This window comes from Polyodon spathula, chromosome 10 (assembly GCF_017654505.1).
Source record: "Polyodon spathula isolate WHYD16114869_AA chromosome 10, ASM1765450v1, whole genome shotgun sequence".
In the NCBI taxonomy this organism is placed as follows: domain Eukaryota; kingdom Metazoa; phylum Chordata; class Actinopteri; order Acipenseriformes; family Polyodontidae; genus Polyodon; species Polyodon spathula.
The window spans coordinates 22426599-22438770 of NC_054543.1; the positions used below are offsets into that span (position 1 = coordinate 22426599).

A 12172-nucleotide genomic window follows, 5' to 3' on the forward strand; every position below is an offset into this window, starting at 1 on the left:
CTTTGATGGTAGTTTGTTTACACCGCATGGGTAGTTTTTAGCTTTAGGAACCCAAGCAATACATTCTGCAATTCACTCTTGGTAATTTTATAAAACCACTTATTATTCCAATGATTTAAGCAATCTCAAGTTTTTTGTAGTAGTATTAACATTTTTTTCCCCCCTTTTCCAAAAATGTGTAATGTATATTTCATATGGCAGTAAACACTTTGGAAATACAGACTTAGGAGTAGGAGGCTATAACAGGCATCTTAAGCTCTGGCAATTGTTGTTTTCCAAATATTTTGAATTATTAATATCATTTACAGATTACACCCACAGAGCTGACATTTGCAACAGAAACAGAATCTTTTTAATCTTTTTGAAATATGTAAGCAGGAAACTAATATATTTGTATGTATGTATGTGTGTGTGTGTGTGTATATATATATATATATATATATATATATATATATATATATACACACACACACACACACACACACACACACACACACACACACACAGTGGCTTGCGAAAGTATTGACCCCCCCTTGGCATTTTTCCTATTTTGTTGCCTTACAACCTGGAATTAAAATGGATTTTTTGGGGGTTTGTATCATTTGATTTACACAACATTCCTACCACTTTGAAGATCCAAAATATTTTTTATTATGAAACAAACAAGAAATAAGACAAAAAAACAGAACACTTGAGCGTGCATAAGTATTTACCCCCCCAAAAGTCATTACTTTGTAGAGCCACCTTTTGCAGCAATTACAGCTGCAAGTCTCTTGGGGTATGTATCTATAAGCTTGGCACATCTAGCCACTGGGATTTTTGCCCATTCTTCAAGGCAAAACTGCTCCAGCTCCTTCAAGTTGGATGGGTTCCGCTGGTGTACAGCAATCTTTAAGTCATACCACAGATTCTCAATTGGATTGAGGTCTGGGCTTTGACTAGGCCATTCCAAGACATTTAAATGTTTCCCCTTAAACCACTCGAGTGTTGCTTTAGCAGTATGCTTAGGGTCATTGTCCTGCTGGAAGGTGAACCTCCGTCCCAGTCTCAAATCTCTGGAAGACTAAAACAGGTTTCCCTCAAGAATTTCCCTGTATTTAGTGCCATCCATCATTCCTTCAATTCTGACCAGTTTCCCAGTCCCTGTCGATGAAAAACATCCCCACAGCATGATGCTGCCACCACCATGCTTCACTGTGGGGATGGTGTTCTCGGGGTGATGAGAGGTGTTCGGTTTGCGCCAGACATAGCGTTTTGCTTGATGGCCAAAAAGCTCAATTTTAGTCTCATCTGACCAGAGTACCTTCTTCCATATGTTTGGGGAGTCTCCCACATGCCTTTTGGCGAACATCGAACGTGTTTGCTTATTTTTTTCTTTAAGCAATGGCTTTTTTCTGGCCACTCTTCCATAAAGCCCAGCTCTGTGGAGTGTACAACTTAAAGTGGTCCTATGGACAGATACTCCAATCTCCCCTGTAGAGCTCTGCAGTTCCTTCAGGGTTATCTTTGGTCTCTTTGTTACCTCTTTGATTAATGCCCTCTTTGCCTGGTCTGTGAGTTTTGGTGGGCGGCCCTCTCTTGCCAGGTTTGTTGTGGTGCCATATTCTTTCCATTTTTTAATAATGGCTTTAATGGTGCTCTGTGGGATGTTCAAAGTTTCTGATATTTTTTTATAACCCAACCCTGATCTGTACTTCTCCACAACTTTGTCCCTGACCTGTTTGGAGAGCTCCTTGGTCTTCATGGTGCCGCTTGCTTGGTGGTGCCCCTTGCTTAGTGGTGTTGCAGACTCTGGGGCCTTTCAGAACAGGTGTATATATACTGAGATCATGTGACAGATCATGTGACACTTAGACTGCACACAGGTGGACTTTATTTAACTAATTCCATTTAACTAATTATGTGACTTCTGAAGGTAATTGGTTGCACCAGATCTTATTTAGAGGCTTAATAGCAAAGGGGGTGAATACATATGCATGCACCACTTTTCCGTTATTTATTTTTAAATTTTTTTCATTTCACTTCACCAATTTGTACTATCTTGTATATGTCCATTACATGAACTCCAAATAAAAATCCATTTTAATTCCAATTCCATATATATATCTTTCTTGCTTTAGCTGCAGATAACCAATATAAATTGTTTGGTATCATTTTATACTTTTTTTTGTAGTGGGAAAGCTTACTGAATCTCACAACAACAGCAGTTTATATACAGCCATATTTTCAAGGCATCTACTCCAGTCTTTAATTAACTGCTGATTGATTTAACAAAACTAGAACCAACCAACTTTATGGTTTTTACTCCTTTCCAAAATAGAAGTTAATTAAAGAATGGAGTAAACGCTTTGAAATAGAGGCCCATAGTGACTTAACAAAGCCAGGGCATAGTATACTGTGTAAGCTTGTCTCAGATAAGCAAAACTGTAAAATACAATGCTCTCACGTTACAATAACAAGATAAGCTATGAAGTAACTGACAGCAATGGCTGCTCTCTTTAGTTGCTTGGGTCTACCAAAATATTAAAGAACACAAATACAATATCTTCTTCTTCGCATTCTTTCCCACTTATGTGGGGTCTGCTTGTTTGCACAGATTTCTTCACTTCGTACAGTCCGCGGCGTCTCAGCTGATAACTTTTGCGAGGCGCATGTCGCCTTTCAGTTGATTCAGCCAGCGCGTAAATGGTCGTCCACGGGGCCGACGGCCTTCCACATTCAATTCGAGGGCGGCCTTTGCCATTGATGTGTCATTGCTGCAGATCACGTGTCCATACCATCGTAGGAGCGATTCCTTCATTTATAATACAATATGACAGCCTAGAAATTTAATGAATGCCTAAAACACTATACTGTTAAACAATGTTTTTATTTTGTTTTGACCTACATTTTTTTAAACCTCCTCTGGTTTCTATTATAGTATTTTATTTAAGGGCCTATGAATCCCATTTGTTTCTACGGTAACCACAATGGTAAGTGTGTAATTAAGTTGTACAATATCGACCTACTGTGTGAATAGATATTAATATTCTAATAAACAAGTGCCAATGAATGCAATTTAAAAAAAGAAAACTTCCTAATATTCATTAAAACATGCTCCTTGTCCATTCAAGTTAGTTAACACTCCATATGGTGTTAACTAACCCCATAATGATTTTTGCATATTGAAGAAGTTTAACTTTTTTTTTGTAAAATGTTATCAGTATAATAAATAAAATACACAAAGCTTGAATATGCATAACCTCTTACTGCTGAAAGTATGCTAAGGGTGACACTGGCAAAAAGGTTTCAAAGTGGGAGTCAAAGTTAAGACTACATTTGGACAATGTGTACCAACTGCACTGCCAACAAAACAAGCTTTCAGCACAAAAATGTAGACTTTTTTTATTAATTAATACCTTAGATGTACTTAAAAATGGTTGAGATTTGTCGAGGTATTTATACTAACATGACATTTGGTCTTAGACCTGTTGGTCTTTCAGATTAATCAAATTGTTAATCTTACAAAACAACAACTCAGCATAGGTCAGTGAATGACAGTGACCTGGAACCACGAGCTTAAAGCAGCTCAAAGCCAGAAATAATGATGAAGCAATACGGGAGCAACAGAACCCAGAATCACTCACATTGATTGCAAACACCATACGATAGTGAGGAAAATAGACAAATTAGACTGTATTTTTGCAGCTAACATTGAAACCTACTTAATGAACACTTTAGGAGACAACGAACGGTGTTCTTTGTAAATTTACCACAATGGGAACTTTATATCACCAACATTTTCCCAATATTTCATTTGCTACCTATATCCTGTTATCCTGTTGTATGTTTTGCATCCTGCCTTTGTATTGCTGATCTCCTGTTTTTTTTTTTTTTTTTTCTTAGATCATTTCTCATGCCTACTAAAACTGAAAACATTGCTTGTGAAAAGACACTTCCAGGCTGACTGTGGGGGAGCACATCAGTAGTACACAGGCATCAGTATAAAGAGTTATGCTGTTATCAATCCCCACCTCACTTCTACACAATCAGGCTTGAGGAACTGCAACTGCAGGAAATGTAAACCATAACATGTCTTCTTTGACACTAAATTAACAAAACTGCATTCAGTTCTCTTAAAAATGTCTTTATTTATTGCTCTTTAAACAGTGGTGATCAGTCCATTGGAATCTAGGACGCTGATCAAGTCAGTTCCTTAAATATTTAGTTCAGCCCCTAATTTCAATTAAACAAAAGACCAGGTTGGCACAGGACTTTACCATCATATATTTAGGTACCTGGACTTTCAGTTTCAGTCATTACATCCTGGGGACTTTTTAAAACTTAGAAGTTTAAAGCACCCTATGGCCTCTCTATAGCTCTAAAACATGTCTAATTTAAGTACATTAGGTACAGCCAAGTGTTGCGGGTTGGGGGAAGGGGGGGGTGATGTTACTGGTTATACTCTGCTGTACCAGCTGAACATCAAGAGAAGACATGTTTGAGAGCTCTATAGTGACGACAGGGGTGCTTTTAACTTCTATGACGTGCTGACTGAAATATAACAATGATATACAAAGTTATTCTAAACAACAACAAGAATACATCAATAAGGATTATTGTGATATTTCTGAGTTGTACCAAGTTGCTCTTTAAATCTACAGTGGGTCCTTGAAAAATCTTTATTTAAAGTTTAAAAAAAGCAAAGAAACAAACTTCCATGTGTTGTATAAGTCTCATGTGGGAAATTTCGTTTACGTCATATCTGACAATACACTAGGTCAAAAGAAATGTTTGTCTGCAAAATTCTTTCAGATAGTGATGCACATACTTGGTCATTTCCCCAGCCCTTCACTGGCTTCTTTCCTGTCATTAACCAACCAGCTACCTCCCCTAACATGCTTTGATCCTGAAGACACTGCTCACCTCAGCACATAGTCTAGGATATGAAAATGTAACAGATTTCCTGTATGTAAGGTATAGAAAACCTATGTTGTAGCAGATATAGCAATGAAATGAAAACACATATTTGTTATCCCATACATTTCTTTCAAAACTACATTTGTGAAATGTGTACCAAATTGAATTCTTTTGCTAGCTTCAAGCACTTTAGCACACTAAAACAATTACGTGATGAACTAAATGCTCAACAGCCTGTAAACAAACTGTTCGCTTAAACTGCGCACATAACCCAATCTGCAAACATGCAGCTGAGACAGAAACCCTTCTGAGAATCTGACATGCACATTCTCTCTTGGCTAACCGGCTCCAACAACACTGTTCAAAGCAAACAGATCGAATGTTTAAAATCTGGGAACAGGGGGTGGCTCAGCTGGAACAAATTCAAGTTTGTTAAATTGAAAACTTAACTGTGTAGTTATTCTGCTCTACTTATGACAGTATGGTAAAATATAAACCAATGCCACGTTCAGTGCTGAACGCAAGACCGGAGCATTACTTAGACTGTGTATACATAACTAATAAACTGAGGTTAGTTTGGGTTGTGGTCAGCTACACCAAAAAAGGATTTGCCAGTTTCAATATCAATGTTTACAGTTATCACAGCAGGATTCAGTTAGATTAAAAAATCCACAGAAAAAACATTGTTAATTCCAATATTGAAGAATGCAAACCAAATAACATATTAAAGTTCACACATGGCTTAGAGAAACAAAAAAATACTGAAAATAATAGCACACCATATTGGCACCATATGGAGGCGGACAATTGAAACCCCTTTCCCAGCATAGACTGTAATGTTGGAAATTCTGCACGCTACCAGCAACTGACACCTCATCTGTAAATGGCCTATTGTGTACCGATGGTATGAAACTCAAACATCGACAAGTATGTGTTAGTTTCTTCTGTGTAATTCTGTAAAAGGAAAGGGTTCTTATTTAAAAGACCTAAACTGCAGCTGTATTTAGACAGACCAATATTTAGATCAATTGAATAGTTCCTATTATTTGTTAAAGAACAAATAGATTAAAATGTCATTGATTATTATTATTTATTTATTTTTACTAATTGATGATGTTTGTAATCATTCTGCGTGGTTCTGGGTTCTATTGTTTCAATATTATCGTTATTTTTCTGTAAATCTGTCTTTACCAAGCTTTGAGTTGTTCCAATCACTTTGGAGAATCCTAATTGCCAGGATTGAAGAGCATTCTCTCCTCTCTGCCAGCCTCGCCTACTCTGCAGCACTTACAATTCTCCAGACAAGCTCAAAGACAGTTCAAAGCAATATTGGAGCAACAGAACCTGGACTCTCTCAGAACGACTAAAAACACCATCAAACAATCAGCAGTTAATTACATTTTAAGCTACTCCCTACTCCTTCAGTGAAAGCTGGCTCTGAATAAAGGAAGCAATGGAAAGCTGATAGGTGCTCTTTACTGTGAACCCATCAATGGAAACTCTCACAGTCTGCCTACATTGCCCAGGCATCACATCACTGGAACACTGCAAGTTTATAATGAGGTGATAATTTCACCTAGTAACAGCATCCACATCAATAATAACAACAACAGCATCAGACTGGCATTTGTGCTTGAATATACAAGCCAAGGAAAGAGGACACTGAGGACTACATGCAATTTCACAACAAAGGAGGCTTACATGAAGCTTTCAGTTAAACCACTGAGGATCTCTAGAAGTCAAATGCTGTAGAAGTTTGTAGGCCAAACTGAACAGCCTCCAAACAGACATGCAATGCATTTATATGAAAACAGCCAATCCTATGTTTAGGCACATAACTTGCAGAAATCATAAAACATAATTCTTACAAATAATAAATAAGTCTGAAATGACAGGAACATCTGGGCTTCCATTGAGGGGGACTGCTAATGTTATAATTAGCTCGATTGAACATGATTGACCTTACAGTCAGTGCTTTACCATCGCCCTCTGTGCTTTATGATACTTATCTACAGTGGCTTGCGAAAGTATTGACCCCCCCTTGGCATTTTTCCTATTTTGTTGCCTTACAACCTGGAATTAAAATAGATTTTTATTTGGATTTCATGTAATGGACATACACAAAATAGTCAAAATTGGTGAAGTGAAATGAAAAAAATAACTTGTTAAAACAAATTCTAAAAAATAAAATAACAGAAAAGAGGTGCGTGCATATGTATTCACCCCCTTTGCTATTAAGCCTCTAAATAAGATTGGGTGCAACCAATTACCTTCAGAAGTCACATAATTAGTTCAATAAAGTCCACCTGTGTGCAATCTAAGTGTCACATGATCTCAGTATATATACACCTGTTCTGAAAGGCCCCAGAGTCTGCAACACCACTAAGCAAGGGGCACCACCAAGACCAAGAGCTCTCCAAACAGGTCAGGGACAAAGTTGTGGAGAAGTACAGATCAGGGTTGGGTTATAAAAAAATATCAGAAACTTTGAACATCCCACGGAGCACCATTAAAGCCATTATTAAAAAATGGAAAGAATATGGCACCACAACAAACCTGGCAAGAGAGGGCCGCCCACCAAAACTCACGGACCAGGCAAGGAGGGCATTAATCAGAGAGACAACAAAGAGACCAAAGATAACCCTGAAGGAACTGCAAAGCTCCACAGCAGAGATTGGAGTATCTGTCCATAGGACCACTTTAAGCCGTACACTCCACAGAGCTGGGCTTTACGGAAGAGTGGCCAGAAAAAAGCCATTGCTTAAAGAAAAAAATAAGCAAACACGTTTGGTGTTCGCCAAAAGGCATGTGGGAGACTCCCCAAACATATGGAAGAAGGTACTCTGGTCAGATGAGACTAAAATTGAGCTTTTTGGCCATCAAGGAAAACGCTATGTCTGGCGCAAACCCAACACCTCTCATCACCCCGAGACACCATCCCCACAGTGAAGCATGGTGGTGGCAGCATCATGCTGTGGGGATGTTTTTCATCGACAGGGACTGGGAAACTGGTCAGAATTGAAGGAATGATGGATGGCACTAAATACAGGGAAATTCTTGAGGGAAACCTGTTTTAGTCTTCCAGAGATTTGAGACTGGGATGGAGGTTCACCTTCCAGCAGGACAATGACCCTAAGCATACTGCTAAAGCAACACTTGAGTGGTTTAAGGGGAAACATTTAAATGTCTTGGAATGGCCTAGTCAAAGCCCAGACCTCAATTCAATTGAGAATCTGTGGTATGACTTAAAGATTGCTGTACACCAGCGGAACCCATCCAACTTGAAGGAGCTGGAGCAGTTTTGCCTTGAAGAATGGGCAAATATCCCAGTGGCTAGATGTGCCAAGCTTATAGATACATACCCCAAGAGACCTGCAGCTGTAATTGCTACAAAAGGTGGCTCTACAAAGTAATGACTTTTGGGGGGGGTGAATACTTATGCATGCTCAAGTGTTCTGTTTTTTTGTCTTATTTCTTGTTTGTTTCATAATAAAAAATATTTTGGATCTTCAAAGTGGTAGGCATGTTGTGTAAATCAAATGATACAAACCCCCAAAAAATCCATTTTAATTCCAGGTTGTAAGGCAACAAAATAGGAAAAATGCCAAGGTGGGGTCAATACTTTCGCAAGCCACTGTATGCGTTACCATGCTTTCACTAGGTTGTACTGTTTTCAAATGCAAAACTGTAGAAGTGTGACACTACATATTGGCAAAGTTTCTTTCTGGTGTTGGCAAAAAATGGCCTCCTTTTCATAGCAGTGCTAACCGGCTTCTCTTTGTAACTGCTGTATATTGCTACAATGCACTCCAACTAAGGCCTATGGGGTCATTGTCCATTATTTTCATAATTTTCAGTGATCAACAGTAACTGGAATGACCCTATAAGAAACATGAAGAGTCCTGTTCAGAGAGCTTTCATTCAGGAGTTATTTATAAAGTCTGTTTTTATTAATAAATAATGCTTGATATCACCTATACACAGGATGAAAACTGCACACATAAGACAAAACATAAGATGCACTGACATGTTTGCAAAGCCATAATTGTGATTGGTTGATTGCTCGTATGTGATTCTTCAGCCAGGAAACCAAATTAAGGAAAACAAGATTTTACTGATTTTCTGTTACAAAAAAGAAAACAAGATGTAATTGGTGCAATTAGTTGGCATAAAGGACTTGGCATTGCTTTCTGGAATTACTGAATAATGAGTATTTAACAGAGTAAAAATCACTTATTTAGTAAAAACCTCAATAAAACAACTATGAATTATTGGAGTAATTTAACAATTGAAGCATAATCAACAGCTTTCTTGATAAATGTGATAAACATTTCACAAGACTCTATATACTGTAATACACCCCCCCCCCCCCCCCCCCCACTTGATTGTAACAGCAACCATGTCAACCCTGTAGAAATGCTCACAGCTCCAGGTGGTGGCTGATAAAGCAGTGATTATTATGATTACAGCACAATTCAGCAGTTGCTGTGGTAACCCAAGTGTCTGTGTTACAACTGTGTGGATTCCGGGAATCGAACAGGCTGGCCTGCAATTCCAAGTCTCACAATGGCAGATAAAGAGGATGCCAACTAAGCACGGCCTTATGTAATAATTGGAGGGTAAACTGGTGACAAGAAAAATGCTTGAGATTGTGTTGGTACAAGCCCAGCAACAAGCTATTTCCTACTGGGTTCTCTGGTCCTGGTCTCTGTGATGCACTTAAAATAGTGACTACTCCCCACCCCCCACACACACACACACACACATAAGCGCAAACACACAGATGCAGACACCCTTCTTTTTTCTAGGCTAATTAGATTCAGTTCCTTCAACCCATCCTTCTAACTCATGCCTTTTATGCTTGGGATTAGTCTAGCTGTTCTTTGCTGGTATCTCTCCAACAACAACAACAACAATAATAATAAATAATAAATAATAATAATAATAATAATAATACTAATAATAATAATAATAATAACAGTGAAACCTCACAATTAAATCCAGTAAAACTGTAAACACAATATGACCTTTCAGGCAATAGGGGGATGGGCTTACTTCTTGTAACTAATTCATATCCGTTTACTTAACTTGTTACCACTTTATTGAACAAAGAGCTTGGTATATTTGGGACTGGAGATGGTGAATACAGGGATGGTCTTAATATTAGAGGTTTTACGTCGCCTTCAGCAGGAGAAGATCGGGACTGGCCTTCACTATAGGGTAGTCTTTTTACTGAGGTGGTCTTAAAGCGGAGTCTTACTATACCAGTTAAATAAGCAATTTAATATTCTTCATAAATTATAATCTATTTTTTAAATGTTTGCATATGAAAACTATACTATTAAATTGATAAGTGCAGTACCTTCTTGTCACCTAAGATATACAGGATGGAATTAACGTTGGATCTTATAACTTTCAGGACGTTTTTGTGTATGATAACATCATTTGAGGAGATCCTCTATATATATATATCTATATATATATATATATAAATATTATATATATATATATATATATATATATATTGTACGATTGAGTCGGTGTGAATGTTAGCCATGCTTGTTGGAATTGGCAGGCTGCAACTAGCAGAAAACTAGATGAGTTAATTCCTTTATGACCTCAGTAATAAATAAATATCTTGTCATTATAGAGTTTAAAATCCAGTTAAAGACAATTACATTTCTGAATCAGGCTGATTCCGTCCAACCTTTTTTAAGTGGCAGTAGTAGAACTAGGTATTAGGCTGCCATAGTTGTACCATATTAATGGTATCAATCATACACTAACATGAACATGCAATACACAGACAGTGTGCTTCCTCTAGGACCCCTGGGAATACTGGCTCCAAGTCCATTGCTTTACCATTGCCGTAATGATAAGGTCTTACAGCAATGCAAATTTATCCCAAAATTCTGAGAGCATTTTCAAAATTCTTAACGGCGTTTCATCATACTCGCCAATGCTTTACTGCACCTTTCTAGGATTTTACCATGCGATACTGCAATTAACTTTTAGAAGGACGTCTCCGCCATTATTAACATTCTTACAGGAGACAGCTCTTTATATCACTCTTTTTGGTATCATTTGGTCTAAATGTACGTGTAGCTTGCACCATTTATAGCTGCCGACAGCTGTCCACTTCCAGCAGATTCTTCGAGTGACACTCCCTACAGACACCTGCATCTGTCGGTTAAAACGCTAAATGCCAGCCAACTGGCTGTTGCTCTGTACAGTCAATAAGTTCAGAGTCTTTCAACCGGGAAAATGTTTATATTTTTCTCTTCTGTTTTCGCAGTAGTCATTATTTATTTATGTATTCATTTATGTATTTATTTTAGTTACGGGTAAAATACACTGTCAGGGCTCTGGCATTCTTTCACAATGAGTTTCGAAACAATCGTGGAAAGGCTCTTTGCCAGGAGTAGTTCCCAGAAATGTCTACTAAGAACAAAACTAGACGAGAAGATATAGGAGCTGTTGCAGATGTTCGTATGTACATGATCTATTTTAAGGATAACTTTAAACAAGATCACGGGCCGTTTAAAAGTGCAAACCTGCTTTAACTACAGCTTCTCCAAAGACTCGCTGTTTACCTATACTAGGCTACTGATACAATAAGCAGCTTTAAATAAACATCTGACTCCGCGGACTCAAAATACTGAATGGCATTGCTTCATAAGACAGGACTGCAGTGCGTCATGCTGTAAGCACCAAGCACAGACTGGAGCGTGACATGGACATTTTTTTTTTAAAGTAAATGTTGTAACTATTGTATCACCCCGAGACATGTAATATCCATTCAGTGATACAACCTGTATCTCGCATAAATATGTTTTTAACCTAGTTGCATACAAGGTGAACTGTAATTAATACGATGTGTGGGTCTGAGCTGGCGGCTATTCAAGCAAAATACACGCAGCAGCGCAATATATATCTACAAGAAAACATGACTTCTTAAAATGTCAACTTCGCATTTGTTAAAATAACGGTTATTATATGTCTTTGCCCTGAAGGTGTAATGTATCACGTGTAATAAAATGACATTGTTATATCACCAATTGAATAAATCGCAAACTTATATCCCATAGGAATACTACCTGCGTTAATTACATTATTAATAAACGCCGTTTATCTCTTAGTCTTACCTCTTTTAGATCATGTCTGGGATCGTTCCAGGTTGTTGTTCTGTTGTTGTGATCAACGAAAAAAGGCCATCGAGTTTGAGGGTCAATTTTAATTTCCCAGCCTGGGGGAAGAGGATCGTTTGTAGCCA

General features: G+C 37.9%; 1 protein-coding gene across 1 annotated transcript in view; it reads right to left on the reverse strand.

The window, feature by feature from the left end:
• LOC121321925 (BAG family molecular chaperone regulator 3-like) overlaps positions 1 to 12167 on the reverse strand; it is a gene marked incomplete at its 5' end in the record, with an annotated part of 49608 nt that extends 37441 nt beyond the window's left edge. Inside the window, one exon of the mRNA XM_041261318.1 lies at positions 12045 to 12167. Within this exon, the coding sequence (XP_041117252.1) occupies positions 12045 to 12167 (123 nt within the window). The remainder of the gene's footprint in view (positions 1 to 12044) is intronic.
• Between the last annotated feature and the right edge of the window lie 5 nt (positions 12168 to 12172).